Here is a 20,690-nt window from a genome sequence, read left to right as displayed (position 1 = left end):
CTTGGACAGGAGCAAGCACTCACAGAGCTCTTCTCTTCAGGCTCAGCGAGCTCTCACCAGCAGGCACTCCACAGATGTACACATGCCCGTGTACACACTTGACTCCGGACCAAGGAAGCCACGAGGTGTCATGTACTGAGGGAGGAAAGTGGATCTTACCTGCCAACTTCCACAGTCTTTGCACGTGCTCCACCACTGGCTCTCCTGCTGCCACTCGAGGACGATGAGCCCAGTGAGTCACTGGATGAGCTGCTGATGCTGTCACTGTCCTGTCCTCTGCCCCAGGAGGTGGCTGCCCATCCCCCACGAAGGGGCCGACGACTGAGGGTTGGAGAGCTGTCAGAGGTGGTTTCGGGAGCACTGCTGTCAATACTGGCCATGCCTACAACACCACAGACAACAAAGGGCAGGTCAACGGGCAAGCTCCTCTCCAGGACCATTGCACACCTGAACAGGTTCCAAGCCATTCACACCACAGGCAGTGTAAACAGCTGAGGAGGGTTTCATTTCTTTGCAAACTACAACTGGAATGTACATTCATAGACAAAACTGGCCAGTTCATCCAACCAACCCTGCACTGATTTTGTAGTTTCAAAATACAGAGAAGTCCACAGCGTCCCGACAGACGGGGAAGGGAAGCCTGTTGCACACATTTCCCTGCCACGCGCACTCCACATAGATCTTTGGTACATTTTGATGACGAGAATCGAAGCAATTGTACATATCAACCACCAAGCCCAGCAGACTGCGTATTTATTTTATGGTTTTATCGAAATAGTGCAGTACAACGTCCCCATTGTATATACGATATTTAACATCCCATCCAATTTAAACAGAAGAGTTCCCCACCCGCAATCCCAAGGCAACTTACCCCCAAACACACCCAGTCCCCACAGAAAGCAGCAGAAAGCAGGGGTAACTCAGCCAGTGAGCCAGTGGCAGCATATCTGAGTTTGGCACAGAGCCCAAAATCATGGTGCCCTGCTCCCTGGGCCAGCAGGAGCTGGGGGCACCATGGAAACAATGCACCCATTCAGTTCCAACATACCTAATTCGCTAGCCAGAACACAGCTAGTGTTAAACACAAGGGACTTTACAGGGCAAGACGTGTGTCCCCATCCCAAAGAGCTTTCAGACAGACAAGAACTGCTTTTTTCACTGAGGGGAGAGACTGACAAGAGAGTGGAATGGTGGGTGAACTGGTTTGTCCCTGCAGAGGGCCTAGCACAGCTACCTGTGTGTTTCTTCTTCTGCCTGACAGGTGAGCCCCAGCATCTCCCATTGTATCCACCTCGACTTCCAAGGGCCAGACGACTGGGAACCTTCCCCTCCTGTTTCACGACAGTGGACTCCCCAGGCGGCTCGCAAGGAGACCTCTGAGAGCTCTCTGGACAAACGGGAAAGCAGCAAGAGACAATGAAACAAGTCTTGAAACGTATGTGAAGCCAGATGTCTCTGAACACTACCATGCCTTTGTAAAGGCATAAACGCGGCTTCTCTTGCTCAAAAGAAATGCAGCCAGGTGAAGGATAATCTGCCAGACCTGGATTTTGATACAGATCCCCCTTTTCTCATCCTAGGAGATGGGTACTAAAAGCACAGCTGGCTTTTACATGTACAGGTTTACTCCTCAGTCGAGTTAAGACAGGGTACTCTGGTATTTTTATCTGAGTTCCACATACATAATCCTGCCCCAGACTGAGAGTGAATACACTTTACATTGTGTTTCAGGTCCTGCCCTGTCCACCTTCACCTGCCCCTCATGTTCTTCAGAAGAAGAGCAGGACATTTCCAATAAGCGAAGGCCAGGATTCAGCATACAACAGGAAAAGAGTTGTTTCTAGAAGCGACTCTTAAAAGGTCACTTGTCCCAATTGCAACTGCCAAGGAAAATCCAAATGATCCCTTCTTACATTACAGTGGTAGCACATCGATAATGAATTCTCTTAAGCTTTCAGTTACAGTATTCCTACATCCTTAGGCTAAGTCTTCATACTAAAAGGTCCCTAAAAAACAGAATATTCTTGTGGGGCTGTTTAAAAAGAAAAAAAAATAAGAGGGTTTTACATTAGAAGAGCTTTAAACAAAGAGGTTTTAATGTCTTTTTAAATTCTCACAATTCTTTTTTAAAGACACTGCTAGTATTAAATAATCACTTATTTTCCAAAAATGTTCTTGAAGATTCTTTTCCTGTAAAGACAGAATCAGAACACATGGGACTGTATTAGCTGAGAATCAGGATAGGGTTGCTAGGACATGCAAATGAAAGAAACACAGGAGTGTCAAAATCGCTGAGTTTCTAATTTAGCAATTAAAGAAAAGATGATCTAGTGGTTAAGAACCAATACTGAAGGGAGGTAGACTGAATTCTACTCCTGGCTCTGACACTGACCTATTATGGGGTTTTGGGCAAGCCATTTAAGCTGTTTCCTCATCATGTATAAATAAGGTTGTAGGGGGAAAATACAGCAATTAGTACATGGTCATGTAATTAAAAACTATACTATACTGTAATGCATATGCAGAAGAGGTAAAGCTACAGATATGCATAATGTTTCCAGTGGTGTCAGGCTTCCACGGGGTCACATGGAAAAAAAAAAAAAAATCACACTCAGCACTTAAAGTTTACTGAGCCATGAAGTTTTTCCACAAGACCCAGCAAAACACTTCTGCCACTCAAAACTTGAGGACAAATTGTGGCATTAAGCCTCAGCCTTGCAATGGGACTGCACAGAACTGCAGTGTCCCAGCAAGAGCACAGAGAGACAATGCCTCCCCCCAAGCTCCTGGGGGATGCAGCCATCGTGTCACACTTAGAGGGGACAGCTTGTACTTTTGCAGCCAACCAAGATTTATTTCCATGCTAAACTTCCTGCCCCAGCAGTTTTAGCTGCTCAAAGAAAGGTCAAGACCTTTTTTTTTAAATAAAGGGGAGCAAAATGTATTTTTCTAATTCCTTTTGTTCACAATCAATGAACTGTTTTCCTTCAAAGTTAAAAAAACCATTGTCAGAGATCAGGCTTAGAACGGTTCAGTTTAACAGCTCAAACTTTCAGAGAGTTCCATGCAGCTGAAGCCAGGGGTTTAGAATGGAAATGCTCCAGGAACCTTTCCTGTAGCTATTGCTATAGTCTCCAGCTATAGAATCATAGACTTTAAGGTCAGAAGGGACCATTATGATCATCTAGTCTGACCTCCTGCACAACGCAGGCCACAGAATCTCACTCACCCACTCCTGTATCAAACCTGTGTCTGAGCCATTGAAGTCCTCAAATCATGTGTTGGTAGGAAGAAGTTAGAAGGGAACATCTCTCTTGCACTGCTTGCCATTCCCATACATGTCATGTGACGTTTGCCATTAAAGCAAGGACACAGAGCACCTGGGGAAACAAACTTCAGGGAGGGGAATTTATGCTTCTCTCCCACAGTTAACTCCCTTTCACCTTTACTTCCCACTCTCATCTAGTTTGCTATTCTAGTTTGTTGATGTCACAGATGCCCCTGAAGCTGTACATAGGGTTTTTTTGGTAACTCCACAGCATTGCAATACCGACATAAAAGACGTTACTAGAGTAATCTCTTTTACAATGAATCAGGAACCAGTTTACCATTTGCTCTCTAGAGACGGGAAGCTTGAAGAGTTGAGTGAATTGTTCTGTAATACCAGAGTGGACAGAAATGCTTGAAGTGGGTTTTACCCTAGGAGCGAGGTACAATAGATGAAGGAGTTCAGTGACAGTCGATTATCCAGACCATACACAAATCAGCCCTGGCCTCCTCCCAAAAGGAACAAGTACTTTAGTTTCCCTTCCTGTCAGTAAAGACAGGGCATTCTGCATGATCCCACTGGAACAGCAGATCTCTTACCCTGTGCACTCTTCTCCACAAAGCTTTCAGAAGGACTGCTCTGGACTGCAGTGGTTACACCTGCTTGCTGAGTGACCGACGTCCCTGGAAGCTGCTGGATAGCTGTGGTGGATTGGGCAGCATGTTTGGAAGGAGATTTCTGATTGGCTACTGTGGGCTTGCTGGATGAGTAGAAGGAACTCAGAGTCTGTGGCTTGTGTGTTTGGCTCTCTCTGTCTAGCAGTTTGTCTAAAATCTTTAATAGGGGGAGAAAAATTGGGTTAGAGGCAGAGTGAGAGAACACCCATTATCCCAAAGGATACAGGCAAGGTACTAATTCAGTTTCTTACTGGGGGAAAATAAATTCTGTTAGACAAGAGTGTCAAGAAAATACATGTCATAGAATATCAGGGTTGGAAGGGACTTCAGGAGGTCATCTAGTCCAACCTCCTGCTCAAAGCAGGACCAATCCCCAACTAAATCATCCCAGCCAGGGCATTGTCAAGCCTGACCTTAAAAACCTCTAAGGAAGGAGATTCCACCACCTCCCCAGGTAACCCATTCCAATGCTTCACCACCCTCCTAGTGAAAAAGTTTTTCCTAATATCCAACCTAAACCTCCCCCACTGCAACTTGAGACCATTACTCCTTGTTCTGTCATTTGGTACCACTGAGAACAGTCTAGATCCATCCTCTTTGGAACCCCCTTTCAGGTAGTTGAAAGCAGCTATCAAATCCCCCTTCATTCTTCTCTTCTGCAGACTAAACAATCCCAGTTCCCTCAGCCTCTCCTCATAAGTCATGTGTTCCAGCCCCCTAATCATTTTTGTTGCCCTCCACTGGACTCTTTCCAATTTTTCCACATCCTTCTTGTAGTGTGGGGCTCAAAACTGGACACAGTACTCTAGATGAGGCCTCACCAGTGTTGAATAGAGGGGAATGATCACGTCCCTCAATCTGCTGGCAATGCCCCAACTTATACAGCCCAAAATGCCGTTGGCCTTCTTGGCACCAAGGGCACACTGTTGACTCATATCCAGCTTCTTGTCCACTGTAACCCCTAGGTCCTTTTCAGCTCCTTTAGGAAAAGCAGGCTCTGAGATCAGCCAGACAGGTTCCATACTCACATGACTGCACTATTCTGGAAGGGTAGACTCAAATGGTACCGACTGCTCCTTCTCCATTTACACGCATCTTAAAAAGCCAATGACCCCTCCAACATTCAATATAGAAACAATTCTGATTCTCATCGGGTGGTTAAATCACAGAACTGGGAGCCATGAGATCTGGGTTCTATTCACAGTTCTGCCACAGACTCACTGGGTGACCTTGGCCAAGTCATTACACTTTTGTGCTTCAGTTTCTCTAACTGTAAAATACAGACCTACTGTACAGAAGTGTTGAAAGGCCTTTGAGACTTCTATATACTAGAGAAATGCACTCTATTATTCTTTAACAATAGTTTCTGATCCTCACTTTTCTATTTTTATTACTAGGGAACATTTGCATGAAAACAATCTGGGTTTTAAGAATTTGTCCATTTGTGTTGTTCATTCACACAAAAGTAACCAATTTTGATGTCTCAGTGAATTAATGTCTAGATTACTGGCAATGCCACAGGCAGAGGATTGTAACATGAAATAGGGGAAAGAGCAGCAGAACAGGCAAACTCTTTAAGAAGGTAGAAGAATACTGAAAATACTCTAGAAGAATAGAATTGTCTCGCAATAGAATGGGCTTCAAAGTTTTTCATGCAGAATCAGCAATTCTTTAATTGTTCTCCAAAATTATGTCCTTCCAAGTGCAAATAAGATATACACGTATACACATGCAGCTGAGTTGGGATATATTACAGTAGAACCTCAGAGTTACGAACACCAGAGTTACAAACTGACTGGTCAACCATGTGACGTTGCCCTCTATATGATTTTATGAAAATATGCTAACTAGTATGAACATAATGTAACTGGAATACTCTTCATGCAAAAGGTCTCTTGTAAGGTATCATTACAAAGCTTATAATCTACTGAGTGTGGTCATCCTATTTGTATAGATGTATCATTCTTGTATCTGAAACTAGAAATAAAAAATACACTCTGAGGGCCTATTGTAATTATGCAAAGTGTGGGCCATTAATGGTGGTTTGGAATCTTGATGGCTCCCATTAACCAGGACAATTGTCTATAGATGGCTCTGTTTTACTTGTAAGTCTTCCTGTATATGTGTGTGCTGGCAAGTGGGTAATGAAGTCTTACAGTGACATGTAATCATGTCACCTGAACTGGAATCCATCTTTAACCTGGTGCTTTTCCATTGAGAAGGAGGGGGGAGGGAACCCAGAAAGGACCAAAGGATTCCCACCTTATGCAAAAGATGTATAAGTGGGTGGAACAGAACAAATTAGGGAGCCATCATGAGAAATCCCCTAGCTGCCACCTGAGCTGGAACAAGGGCTGTACCAGGGGAAAGGATTGTGCCCACACTAGGAAGGCATCCAGTCTGTGAAAGAAACTTATTGAAACATCTCTGAGGGTGAGATATTATCTGTATTCAGTTTTATTGCTGTATCAGGCTTAGACTGGCATGTTTTATTTTATTTTACTTGGTAATTCACTTTGTTCTGTCTGTTACTACTTGGAACCACTTAAATCCTACTTTCTGTATTTAATAAAATCACTTTTTACTTATTAACTAACCCAGAGTATGTATTAAAGCCATGGGGGGAGGCGGGGGTGGGGGGGAGAGGAACAGCTATGCATGTCTTTCTCTCTATCAGTGTTATAGAGGGTGAACAATTTATGAGTTTACCCTGTATAAGCTTTATACAAGGTAAATGGATTTATTTGGGGTTTAGACCCCATTGGGAGTTGGGCATCTGAGTGTTAAAGACAGAAAACTTCTGTAAGTTGCTTTCAGTTAAGTCTGCAGCTTTGGGGCACGTGGGTCTGTGCTGGAGCAGACTAGCATGTTTGCTTAACAAGACAGGTTGCTGGAGTCCCGAGCTGGCAGGGAAAGCAGGGGCAGAAGTAGTCTTGGCACATCAGTTGGCAGTTCCCAACAGGGTTTCTGTGATCCAACCCATCACACCACACACCTCATTTGGAAGCAGAAGCTATCAGGTAGCAGCAGAGGTTTTTTTTTAAAAAGGGGAAAGTTTAAAAAAAGATTTGACAAAGTAAGAACACTGTTTCTGTGCTTGTTTCATTTAAATTAAGATGGTTAAAGGCAGCATTTTTCTTCTGCCCAGCAAAGTTTCAAAGTTATACTAATTGTAAACTTTTGAAAGAACCACCATATAGTTTTGTTCAGAGTTACAAACATTTCACTGTTACGAACAACCTCCATTCCCCAGGTGTTCGTAACTCTGAGGTTCTATTGTATGAAGTAAAATGTTGGTTACAATTTTCTATACAGGCACCCAGGTCACAGGGCAAAGTGGACTGGCACTAGGACAACATGTAAAACAGAGCCCAATACCTCAAAGAACACAGGACTAACACTTTGGCAAGGCAAAGAATGCAGGCCAATATCCCTGGGGCAAAAGTGAGCCAGCATCCAGGGCAGATACAGAACTACCCTGAAAATCCAAGGGCACAGGCGACAGCATCCTAATGGATGAAGGGAGAGATCATATGTAGCGAACGAGAACTAAGTGTGAGAGATGTGTGCTGCCATGCTGGAATTTAGGAACCCCTTGGAAATTATGCCTCTGCAGAGTAAAGTACGCTATGCACTCAGATTTTGCATTGGAAGGATAATATAAGCAATACAATGCAGCCCCAAGGCCATGAGTGGGATATGACACAGGGTAATTCAGCTCTGATCACTTAAAGGGACACACCTTTTTCAGTTTAGACTGGTCATCTTTGTATGTGATCATCAGAGCTAGAGCAAGATCACCCTTCTCTCTTCGGGTTCCTTCGCACAGAAGAGGGTGCTCTGCTTCACTCACAGTCGTCTTCATGCCTGCAGGGCCAAGAAGAGAAAAATGCAGAGACAAGTGAATTCAAGAGGCTTAAGAGCATCGGATACATTTTACCTCTTTCCCTGTACCCTTTTGCTCATCTCCCCCTATTAGTCATGAAGGAAAGAGTTTGTCCTATTTTGCTTGTTGACATTATACATAGTTTATGCCCTTGAGAATGAAAGCTGGAGTCTGTCCCAGAAGTCTGCACTGCAACTGCCAGGGCAACCTGATCCTGACAGGCCAAAAGGTGAATGTGCAGGCCTGCCTGAGGCTCCTTCCTGGAGACAAAGGAAGTGGAATACTAGACACTCAGACTGTTCATGCTCTTTGCCGCCTCCAGTTTCTACAGCAGCCACTTAGCAAACATTCAAACACCATCAGTGTATCTTTCCTTCTGGGGAGGAGGTGGTGGAGAGAAAATTGTTCTGATAACACCACGCATACACTACTTTAAATTCACGTACGTAATACCACAAGCCTGCTATATACACCACCACTTCCATGCTAAAACACATGAATTGGAAGCCAGGAATTTTGTGCAACTCACCCATGAAGATTTTGAGCAAAGTCTGAGCTAACAGTGAGTATCCCACAGAGTAATTCTACTGGGTTTTTATTGTCAAGTTTTAACCCCTGCTGAACTGACTGCCTGTTAATCTCTGCACTGTTCAGGCTCCAGCTATACTTAGCTGTCAAATCTTTCAGGCCAAATAGCAGCAAAGATGGTTGAAAACACTCTCTCTAACCCCTTTAACAGCCCACCTGTCAATTTCAGTTCTCAGCTGCATTTCTCCCACGACCCACCTGGCACACAGGATCTCCTGTTATCCCAGTCCCAGATTCCCTCCCCAGCTCTGACAATGTCCCACTAAAACACTTCCACTTCTGCACCAAATTTGAATCCAGGTCAACAGGCACCAATTCACTCCACAAAAAGGGGCAGGATTCGGAATGTGAATGAGAAAATCCCTCCTCCTCCTCTGAGGTGGAGGAAGAGCTGGATTCTTACCAAGAGCAGCAACAGCTGCTTCAAAACCAAGTTCCTCATCTCCAGGCATTTCGTTATTCCAATTACGGCTTGGGGGCCTGGATCCTGTCGGAGAAACCACTGGAGAGACAGGAGAGGGCAGTTAGTGCCTAGCTATATGAAGCTAGGACCAAAAAGCAGAAAGTATTCTAGGATCTGTCTGGGGTTTGTGCTCCCATTTCAAACCACCATTCCGGCCCTAAGGTCATAGCACAGGTCTGCTGCTTTCTCTCTCTCCCTCAACTGGACCCCTCCAACCCTAGCAAGCTCTGCTTCAGGATGGTTTTGGAAGCCCAGTTCTCTTTCTGATGGTTAATGTATTTGTTTCCCCCAACAGACGCAGCAGTGGGGTCGTAAAAATATATTTAAAGGCTCCGTGATTATTTTACAGGGACACAGATGGGTCAGAAATGTGATAAGATTCCCAATGCTTTTGTATGAAAGGGGAGCTAGGAAGGAGGTCAGTACTGAAGAAGAGAGAGTCTCCATACCAGTGTGGAGGGAACAGCAGAAGTAGGTATAACTTTAGGGTGAACAGGTAAGAATAGGGCTGCAATCATCATAAGGGAAGTGCAGATTTTCCCTGAAAGCTTCTTTTTGTCCCCAAGGTTCAAAGTCTAGGAACGTGCCCCTTCTGCATACATACCAACCGAGACATTACCTGGAGTGCATAGGACATCAAATATGAAGCTGGCCAGCATGAGAGGAAGGACAGGGCGGTAATCACACAAGGTCCCTTCTCTCAGCTCTTCAGCCCTTCCTCGAATGGTGTTCATCTCATTAGTGCCCAAAGGGATCTTCTTTAACAAGGCCACAATCTCAGATTCCTGGTATGCCAGCTTCACCTGAGGGTATCCACAAGGAAGCAAAAAGAAGCCATCAGAGACCATTGGACATAGAACCATCTTGTCCTACGCAGATGATTTAATATAGGAATAACCCTGAAATAGTTTTTATTGATTCATTAGTATACAATCCACTGATCTCATGCCACTCCTTGCCTTCTCCCACACAGAGACAATAGTGAGGATGGTGCCCAGCTGGACGCCGTCCCATAGGACATGCAAGTTTAATAGACTTGCTTTACTCTATACACAACCTTCTCCTCACCTTCCCTTTCCAACCAATTACTCTGAGGTCTGGTTGGGGAAAAAAGGTCAGTCTTCACAAGGACATATGGAGAAGCATCCAGCGAGATAGGTCACTAGAAAGGTAGATCATTCCCAATCCTACAGAGAAGAGACTTGCATCTGAAGAAGTGAGGTTCTTACCCACGAAAGCTTATGCTCCCAATACTTCTGTTAGTCTTAAAGGTGCCACAGGACCCTCTGTTGCTTTTTACAGATTCAGACTAACACAGCTACCCCTCTGATACAGAGAAGGATGTTACCTTGTGCAATACAACAGCTGAGGAGGAAAGGACTGTCCAGGAGGGGAATGGACAATATTCCAGTACATATTCCACTGAACAAAGATTGTTGCATTACAGTGTGTTTTTCTCCACTGTAGTATTCTTTCCATTTTTAAAGCATTGTTTCCCATGCCAGCTTACGCATCCGGTGAATGCCAGACCCACATTTAATCTTCTCAACAGACACTGTTAAGTATGAATGTAGATAACCTTAGGGTAACAAGTTTATTCCTCAGTAGTAGCCTGGTAATATCTGCACCTTCAGGGGATTCTGCAATCTTGCTAGTTAGAAAGTGACAGGAGCAGCAACTCACAAAACCAAGGTCTGAACAGATCACATTTTTACAGAAGGCGGCCTATGGGCATTAGTTAAAGTGTGTGAAGTTGTGTACTTACCGTTGTGTATGCATTTAGGTGTCTAAATACATAGTATGGGCAAGTGTGATGGCCTACAAAGTTGCACCAGTTTACCCTAAGGTGTGAATTTAAAATGAGTTAGTTAAACCAGTGTAAACCCTGTGGGGAGCTCCAGAATGGCTTTATTTCAGATCAGTTTAGAGTGCCCACACAGGGTTTTCCATTGGTCTAATTAAATCATTTTAAGTTTACCTCTTAAAGTAAACAATTGCAACTTTCTCCTGTAGACAAGCACTGAATTTCCTCCCACAGATTTAGCCCAAGGTGTCTTCAACATAGGAGTAACCTTTGCTACAAAAATTCTAGGTCACTCACTGACTCACTCAGTGCCTGCTTGGCTCTATGTAGACTAATTCTGAGAGAACTCCTAAAGGCAGGACCTGATGCACAGAACTCAAATGGGGAATACTTGAGCATGAAGGGGGAAACCCCAGCAGTGTGGTGCTGCTCACACGTACAGTCTTTCTGAACCACTTTATACCTCCAGGGCCTTGGTAGAGGCAGGAGGCCTCTGTAGCTCCAGGGCAAACATGCCAATGCGGAAGGCCAGGTTGTGGTATTCCAGCCTCTCACTCAGCACAGTCAGCAGGAATGCAGCTTTGGACAGGGTGTTGGTTGCCATCCACGTCTGCTTGCTGGTCGACACCTTGTTCTTCTTCCCCTGTGAGAGGAGTAGTTCATAACAGGTTTGTTAGGAAATGAATTGATCCCAGCAGTGTGAGGATGTGCCAATGATTCCCCCTAGGTTCCTGCCTGCAGGAGCTCCTCCCCACCTGTGCACTGAGGAAAGCGCGCATCCATTATTTTGGAAGCACTGTTTTGTCCTGGCTCTACCTATTGCCCTGTCCCCCTCCATAATCCAGCAGTTTCTGGGTGATGAAACAGACCCAATTTTGCACACTATCTCCTTTTGGTGCAGAATTCCAACTGCCACTGGTTATGGATGGCTCCTCCCCCACAGCATCTGTCTACCTTTCCCTCAAATGACAATGCAATGGGGGCTCCTGCCTCCTCACTAAGCCAATTCTTCCAATATTGGACCACTTTAGCAGGTGGATGCTGGCTTGGACAAACTATTACTATATAACTATATTCTTGCCAGCAAGTTTAAAAAGTATGGATTGGATGAATGGACTATAAGGTGGATAGAAAGCTGGCTAGATTGTTGGGCTCAATCGGTAGTGATCAATGGCTCGATGTCTAGTTGGCAGACGGTATCAAGCGGAGTGCCCCAGGGGTCGGTTTTGGTCAACATCTTCATTAATGATCTGGATGATGGGATGGATTGCACCCTCAGCAAGTTTGTGGATGACACTACGCTGGGGGGAGAAGTAGATATGCTGGAGGGTAGGGATAGGGTTCAGAGTGACCTAGACAAATTGGAGGATTGGGCCAAGAGAAATCTGATGAGGTTCAACAAGGACAAGTGCAGAGTCCTGCACTTGGGACAGAAGAATCCCATGCACCGCTACAGGCTGGGGATCAACTGGCTAAGCAGCAGTTCTGCAAAAAAGGACCTGGGGATTAGTGGATGAGAAGCTGGATATGAGTCAGCAGTGTGCCCTTGTTGCCAAGAAGCCTAATGGCATATTGGGCTGCATTAGTAGGAGCATTGCCAGCAGATCAAGGGAAGTGATTAGTCCCCTCTATTCGGCACTGGTGAAGCTACATCTGGAATGCTGCATCCAGTTTTGGTCCCCCCACTACAGAAAGGATGTGGACAGATTGGAGAGAGTCCAGCAGACGGCAATGAAAATGATTAGGGGGCTAGGGCACATGACTTACGAAGAGAGGCTGAGGGAACTGGGCTTGTTTAGTCTGCAGAAGAGAAAAGTGAGGGGGAATTTGATAGCATCCTTCAACTACCTGAAGGGGGGTTCCAAAGAGGATGGAGCTCAGCTGTTCTCAGCGGTGGCAGATGACAGAGCAAGGAGCAATGGTCTCAAGTTGCAGTGGGGGAGGTCTAGGTTGGATATTAGGAAACACTATTTCACTAGGAGGGTGGTGAAGCACTGGAATGTATTACCTAGGGAGGTGGGAATCTTCATCCTTAGAGGTTTTTAAGGCCCGGCTTGACAAAGCCCTGGCTGGAATGAATTAGTTGGTGTTGATCCTGCTTTGAGCAGGGGATTGGACTAGATGACCTCCTGAGGTCTCTTCCAACCCTAATATTCTATGATTCTATAACCTTTTCCCTTTCAATGGCAGGGACACCACCAAGACGAGCAGAGTCTGCTTAATGCCATGTGGATTCCCAGCCATTCTTTCCTTTCTCATTTCCTCCCACTTCCAATTCTCTACTCCAAGATCCCAAAGCTTCCACCACATTAGAAGACAACTCTAGAGACTAAAAATGCATTGTTAACATGTGCTCAATTTCCAGAGGAGTTTGCTCTCTCAGGGTCCAAGCAATGGTGCCTGTTCTAAAGGAAGAGACAGAGGGTTTAAATACGGAAGAGGTGTGGAAAATCCATGAAGACCAGGTAAGTGAAGCGAATGAAAGGCTATGGAAAAACAAGGCCGTATTTTTGGTATTGGCATTTAATTATGTAGCACACAGTGACATTTGCACTCTGGAAGCATGTTTAAAGCAATGTTAAATTGAGTGCTTTGTTCCAATGGAAGGTGTAGATCCACAAGGGACCATTGGTAGGAGTTGTTCATTGTGGTTCCCATCCGGCAGACAAGAACACTGGAGTGCAGGCCAGGGAGAGGAAGGTTGTGTGAGGCGCTGGGCCTAGTGAGTGTAGGGATGACTGAAAGTCCCTTCAAGTCATGCTGAAGGACCCATTGCCCCTTTTCAGGTGAAATGCTGAACAGCCAGAGAAACCTGATCTAAAGGGGGTGCAGGGCAGGTCAAGGCCCGGCACAGCCCTGTGCAGAGAGAAGAGGAATCACCAGCGAATGTTACTGCATCTGAGGCTTGCTGCATGGTGAAATTCTGTTCAGCTGCCTGAGTGTTTCTGTGCCCTTGACACAGTGAACAGGCAGAGGGAGTTAAAAAAAATCAAAATATAGACCAAAACACAATATAATTATTTTTAACCTCATGATTTTAGGGCAAACTTCATGATCTTTTTCCGTATGACTCATGATTTTTGAGTCTGGCAATCCTGTGTATTCCTCCCCATTCTCCCTTCTGTTCACAAGGGCACCTCTCTACCTTGGTTGGGGGCTGCTCCACCTTGAGATCTGGAGGGTTGGCCAGTAGGTCCCTGGCCAGTTCTACAGTCAGACGGCATGCTTCATTACTGTATCCGTGTGCATAGAGAGCCTCTGCACAGGCAAAGAGGATCTGAAAATAAAGGGATAGAGGATCAGATTTAGTCCATGAGCCTCACAGCTGGAGTCAACCCCACCCTGCCCACTTTCTTATTTGGTGTCACTAAAGACAGAGTTAAACACAGATCTCAGATCAGATTTGTAGCTAACACTCATGTTCCTGCCTTCTGTTATGCAGTCCCTCTGCCTGGAACAGCTCCACCATGCTCTCCAGCGCTTCTCAAAAACACAGCTTCCAAGGGGTCTAGTCCCCTTCCCTCAAAGCACTAACACAGGCAATTACATCAAGATTGCACATTTTTCTAAACAGTATGCTCTAGTTCAAACAGGAATCAATTCAGTGAAGTCCTGTGGCCTGCATTATACAGGAGGTCAGTCTAGATCATCATGGGGGCCCCTTCTGATCTTCATAGATATCTAAGTGTCTATGAATAGACTGGGGAAAAACCCCAAACAAAAATTAAAAACAAAACCAACGTGTATAATTAATTGTTTCTCTCCCTTTCCCAGCATCCCAATATCCCTTCGTCAGTGCACTGTCTACTTTGATATAAGCTCCTCCCACTCATCTGCAAAGTTCCAGGCATACTTTTGAGGTTTTGATACACGGGGCTGGTAGCACAACCTATTGCCTGACATTTATCTTTATAAGACCCTGTTTTCATTTGCTTGTCACTTTGTCAAACTAACTTTTTGGGCTGAAATTTTCCTGATTGGGTGTCTGCCTCAGGCTAAGAGGAATACATTTTCAGCAATTCAGCTGTTCCAGAGCGAGGCTAGGAGAAATATGTTAGTTTTGTTCATGTTTAACATTTTCTTTGAGACGCTCTAGTGCCCCCATGCTTAGGAGTAGAGACTTGAAATTTGGAAGGGGAGTGGCCTTTGTCAGCGATGTGCCTTTGGATGTGCCCATTAAAATCCACCGAAATTTAGCCAAGTTATAGCCTTTGGGGAAAAAAGCACTGTTTGGCCATGCTCATGAGAGACTTGGAGCTTCACAGCTAAATTCCTCCAAAATTTATCCACACAGGGCTGAGCTTCACAGGAAGCACTTCCCTGCACTTGCCCCTCTGGATTGCTGCAGCCAGGGCTGGGCAACAGTATTGAGAGCAGGGAGCCTGCCTCTCCTGTGCTCTTAATGTCTGCTCTGCTGAGCCCAAGCAATATGGAGAAGGAACCTGTGTAATTCGAATGCAGAGGTGACAAGAGCTGGACTTGGGGTTTGGGGAGCAGATTGGACTAAATACAACTTGAAGAAGGGAGGGAAGATTCGGACTGGAAGCTGGTGAGGGAGAGGAAAACTGAGGCTGGAAGTTGGAGGGACTGGCTGGGCAAGAGACTAGGACTGGGAGCCAGCAGGTGGCAGGAGACAGACTGGATGAGGAGCTGAGGAGGAGGGCAGACTGGGACCAGCAGAGCAAGGAAACTAGGACTGGGAACCAGTGGAGTGAGGAAAAGGAGAAACAGATCTAAGAATGAGCTGGGGGAAAGAATGCTGAGATTATACGAGGAATCCAGGGAGGGAGACTGGGCCTGGGAGCCAGTGGGAACACGGAATGAGACTGGTCAGACAAAATGATGGAAGGGAGGAACTAGAACTGGTTGGACAAAGATATTAGGAACAAGGAGCTGGGCTGATTGTGTGTGCTGGGGGAAGGAGAGGGCTGGGAACAAGGAACCGGGTGATTATGGAGGACTGGAAATGACTGGGCAAGGAGGCTGGGATGGGGAGCTGGGAACCTAGGGACAAGGAATCTAGGGGCAGGGGAGATTAGAAATGGCTAGGTGAGGAGACTGGAAAAAGCAGCCAGGGACAGAAGAGTCAAGCTTTGGGGGAAATGGGCAGAAGCGCTAGCGATCACTAGAACACACTGCCCTCCAGAGCCTCAAATGGAACCTATGATTCCAAATCTCACCCTTCTGCTGAGGTCAGGGGAAAAAGAAAAACAGTATAAAGACTATCATAATGGGGACCAAAATAATGTAGCACAACCAACTTTAATTCCTGCCTTTCTTCACTTGACTGCCTGACTTTGCAAACTTTATGATGTTCTTTTAACTTACTTTAGATACGTTACATTCACAAAAACTAAGAAAAATAATCACGTTGCTATTTTCCAGCTAGAGCTCGCTCACCTCCATCCTGTTCTCCTGCTCCAGGGGCTTTAAACCAGCAAAGATGTCCTGCTCCTCTTCATTCCCACCCTCTGCTTTGTCCTCCTCCTCCTTGGCCACCTCCTGTGGATTCAGATAGTATACCTGGTAATCATCTTCCTCTTCTCCCTCCTCCCCACCCCCTGCTGCACCATTCTCTCCCACTTCTGGCTTCCGGCTTGCACCGTTCTCATCTGCAGAAGGCAGATCGTCGTCTCCGCTGCCCACTTCTTCCACGGGATCCTTTGGAGCTTTCTTGGCAGCGGGATTGCTCCTGACGCTGGGCTCAGGACCCTCCGAGAAGTACACCCCCCCATCATCTTCAAAAGTGTCCCTGTAGCTCCTACTCAGGGGGCTCTCCGTGAAACTGAAGGTGTTACTGGCCTCCGCCCCCAGAGCCAAGCTGCTGTCATCCAGGCTCATCTCTGCCAAGTCTGGTTCCAGAGAGCTGTCTTCACTGCTCATGCGGCGTTTCCCACTATGTTTACTGGCTAAGCTTTTCCCCACCGGCAGCTTGGCCTTGCCTACTGCTGTCTTATAAACAGCCTTATCTCCTTCTGCTGAAAGTCGGCGCAGAGCCCTCTGGGGGGCTTCAGAGACAACTTTCCGCTTCCCAATGAGTTCCTTAGGACGGACAGCTGGCTCTTGCGAAGAGGGGCGTGACCTGTCCCCTGGCTGCAGACAGGTTCCTCCAGGTTCCTGCCCATGGCCTCTGCCAGCCTCACACGTGGTTTCCACACACTGCAACCGACAGTTCCTCTGCTGGACAGCCTTTACCCAACAGAACGAATTCTTTTTATCAGTGCTGCTGTAGGTGATGCCAGGGATGGGATAGGCCTCCTCCCAGTTGAAGTAACAGGCTTCCACAGCTGGCTTGAAACCTTGGAAGAGCTTCTCCAGGGACTTCTTGTGCTGCCCCCTCTTGACATTATCTATGACTTTCAGCTGCCACTGTCTGAGCTGGGTGCAAAGGTCCCTGCGCCTGGAGGAAGAGGAGAGGGAAGAGAAGACAGATCAGAAAGCAGCCATAAAACACACCATGATAAAAAAAAAACAACCTCACAGAATACCTCATCCTCCCCTCTGCCCCTCCCCCCAAGAAATCCTTCTGCTGAATTAGTGTAAATGGCATTAGTCGGTCAGAAAACAGCACAGAGAAGATAAAGGAAAGAGACGTGTCAATGACAGGCCTATGCCATGGAAGCCAAATGCTGCCAAGTCAAACAGGGGAATGTGTTGTAGACTGGGGGCTCAGGATGAAGCACTGGCTTGTGAGCTCCTGAACAGCTACATCCTGTAGTTCACCCATCACAGATGTGATATTAGCACTCTGCTAAAACAGCGAAGGACTACAACAGGAATAAGAATCACTGGCAAAGCAAAGTGAGAAAGTTTGCATAGGGAAGAAAGCTGTACCATACCCGGCTCCAATCAGTGCTATTGGTCCTCCTCTCGTGAGCACTAAAGCCTACACAAACCATCCAAAGTGCCAAGGAAAACATTTCTAAATCACAGGGGAAATCCCAAGTTTCTCAGTTAACTCCCCTCCTACCTTTGCCATTGATTCCAGAGTTCTGGGGAACAACACTAAACACCTCAATCTTCTAGTGATTTTATCAGACCCAGAAGCAAAAGAAGGTAGAGGTAAACTGAGCAAAGGATGTAAGAGTTTGGACTTATTAGGATAAAAGGAGCTCTACAACACCAACTGTTTCCGTTTGACCACTAAGAAAACCAATTAGCTAGGAATAGGCTGAGGGGGGATTAGTTAAAAAAGTAGCAAGGGGGAGGGGAACTACTCATAGAAAAGGTGCCATTGGGATAGGGGGAAGCTGCAACAAGCTGGGAAGGCTGTAGCAGCTGAGAAACAGCATGCAGGAATGAGAATAAAACAAGTCAAAGGAATTGAAAGTGGGCACCGTTCTGGTGACTCTATAAGAACTCTAGGAGAACTGGAAATAAAGCAAGAGGCATTTGAATTACGCATGAAATGAAATACGAACTTTTAACAATTTGGAATTAATCAGATGACTGGCATATTAAGATAGACAACCACTATATAGAAGGGAAGAATGAATTGACCCTGCCTTATAAACAACAAAACAACTTTTATGTTTTATTGACTACGTAACATGACTCACATTTTTGTTTGTTTTAAACCTTGTCCCTGATTCCCTACTGTCTTCTCTTTGTCTCTGCATATTTTTTTTTTTTCTATTTCAAACTGTAAACACTCTAGGGGCAGTGATCACAATTTTTTAATCTCACTGATGTACCCTACAAAGTTATGACCTTACATTAATGTTTAATAATAATTTAGAAGATTAGAAAGTGAACAAAGAGCTAAAAAGATCATCCTGGCTTCATTCATTCTGACAAACCGAGAGTTAACTTTTCTTGTTTATGATCTTTCATAACACACAGACAACGCACTGCCTTATATCTTGCCTAATACTGCAAACTGCAAATATTTTGTAAAACATGAAATAAGCTATTACATTTTGTAAAACTTAAAGAAGTCTTAACATGAGCCCTGAACACAGCACTTACTATTCAATTTTTGCTAAATGGAGAGGGTAGTCAATTGTGTGCAAGTTAGCAAGGTTTTGTGATTTATAAAACCTACAGAAGCATCATGCTTCGTCCCAGAGGCCTGAAGGTACTGGCTGAGGAAACAAGACCACTAGCAATAATTGTCACTACATCCTGGAATACACGCGAGGTTGCCCAAGACTGCAGAAAGCAAAATATAGTTCCAAACATTAAAAAAAGATTTAAAATAATGAATAATCTGGGTAAAGAAGAAACCTGTGAAACTACTAAATTGCAAGTTAAAGTACTAAAAAAGCATTACAATGTATGTGTGACATGTGGAGGAATCTAGCACGTTACAGCTACAGATTGATAAAACAAATCATGCCATACTGAACTGAATAAGCATTTTCAATGTAGAAACAGGGTAGATCGGTGAGGGCAATTTGGGCGCGTTGTTAAACTGGATTTCAGCCAAGCATTTGACAGCACTGTCCAAGCTGCACAGACACTGGAGAAGTATGGTCTGACTAGTATAGTAAGGAGGACTGACTAATAAGAGGCAATGAGTTATCAGTTGTTACATCAGAATGGGGCAGAGACAAAAATGGTATCCTGCAGGGGCCAGTATTCTTAAACATACATCAATACCCTAATGAATATACATATATGCAAGTAGGGCTCAAATCAGCAGTCTATACTAAGCTAAAATATACAGCAAGTACAGCAGGATAAACCAAAAATACAGTTGTATCTGGACATCTTTTCCACCTGGCTGATCCAGTGTGAGCTGAAATGTAATGCAAAGCAGTGCAAGATAATTAGCAAAGACTATGTCAGTTATAAACTAGGAACCCCAGAAACCAGTTATGAAGAAGAGACTGGGTGTTATCACTGAACTGAATCCTTCAGCGCATTGCCGTTCCAGAAAGTTTTTCTAATCTCTCCTGATGGAGACAGCCCAAGTGCATAACCATACTTGCATGTTAAAAGGAACCACACAGACAAGAGACAAATTATTCACTCTGGAAAACAGGATTAAAAACAAAGAGTAATACTAGCAATTAAAGCTGAAAGTGATTAAGTTGATCTTGGATATTAGAGCCCATCTTGGCCATGAGGATGGACAGCAGAACAGTTTGCCGAATGAGGAAAGTATGATTCAATCACTAGACATGTAAGGAAAGAAAGCTAAGAGTGTGTGTGCACCACAGAGCAAACAGGGGGGTTGGACTGGACTCTTTAAGGAATCCATTAAAGATTATCAGATCCTGGTGCTCACCTCTGTGGGCTGATGGTTGGGTCTAGGACAGCCAGCCTCCAGAGAACCACCATCTCATCACACATGCTGGCACAGGCATGAGCAGCCACTTCTGACTGACCATTACTGCGGCCAGTGTGCCCGCTAGCGCTGCTGTGGGATGCAGATGTTCGCACGCTGTACCACCAACCCGTTATCTGCAGAAGAAGATACATTCAATGCAGCTGTGGCCAAACATCTGATTCCCTAGTCCCACCCACCCCACATTTGCACAGGCTGGAGGACCTGAATTCTGGAAGTAAATCGTAAATGACGATCAGAAATAGTAAATTCTGTTGCTAGGCATGCAATGCCTTGTTTTTTATTTCTTTCTAAATGAATTATGGGCATTAAAGCAGAGGCACACAAAGAAGGGACCCATAGAAACATAGGGCTGGATGGAACCTCACACAAGAGTGAAAACAAGAGCAGAATGACTGGAGATGGGGAAAAGAGCTATAAAAATATACTCTGCAGTACAATAGTGGCAAATCCAGCACACTGGTAGTGACTAAAGTTACCACCACCTGGTTGCAGTTGAGTGACATATGTGAAATGAATTTTGTAGGCTCAGTCTGGTTGCGAAAGAACAGATGCCTAGATAATATCCACGCTCACAAATGGTTCTCCTCTTAGCTGCATCATCAGAAAGAGCAAGGACTGAATGGGCATGGAGAGAGAAAGCTTTGATTTTCCTACTCCAACTAAGGTAGAGGCATATGATAGGGTAAGGGAGAGAGAAGCATGCACTGAA

The 20,690-nt window shown here is 45.1% G+C and overlaps 1 protein-coding gene across 3 annotated transcripts in view; it reads right to left on the bottom strand.

Annotated features, from left to right (window-relative positions):
* Window positions 1–20,690, bottom strand: part of ZSWIM8 (zinc finger SWIM-type containing 8) — a 121,200-nt gene that overhangs the window by 21,215 nt on the left and 79,295 nt on the right. For all 3 annotated transcript variants that reach the window (XM_054033779.1, XM_054033780.1, XM_054033781.1), the window contains 10 exons: window positions 19,919–20,094; window positions 16,087–17,086; window positions 13,832–13,963; window positions 11,150–11,329; window positions 9,502–9,685; window positions 8,823–8,921; window positions 7,688–7,812; window positions 3,868–4,102; window positions 1,235–1,387; window positions 160–382 (listed from right to left, as the gene is read on the bottom strand). In XM_054033779.1, the coding sequence (XP_053889754.1) occupies window positions 160–382; window positions 1,235–1,387; window positions 3,868–4,102; window positions 7,688–7,812; window positions 8,823–8,921; window positions 9,502–9,685; window positions 11,150–11,329; window positions 13,832–13,963; window positions 16,087–17,086; window positions 19,919–20,094 (2,507 nt within the window). The remainder of the gene's footprint in view (window positions 1–159; window positions 383–1,234; window positions 1,388–3,867; window positions 4,103–7,687; window positions 7,813–8,822; window positions 8,922–9,501; window positions 9,686–11,149; window positions 11,330–13,831; window positions 13,964–16,086; window positions 17,087–19,918; window positions 20,095–20,690) is intronic.

Source organism: Malaclemys terrapin, chromosome 7, assembly GCF_027887155.1.
Source record: "Malaclemys terrapin pileata isolate rMalTer1 chromosome 7, rMalTer1.hap1, whole genome shotgun sequence".
In the NCBI taxonomy this organism is placed as follows: Eukaryota; Metazoa; Chordata; order Testudines; family Emydidae; genus Malaclemys; species Malaclemys terrapin.
Note: the sequence above shows the minus strand (reverse complement) of the source record. Positions and strands in the feature narration are given on the sequence as shown.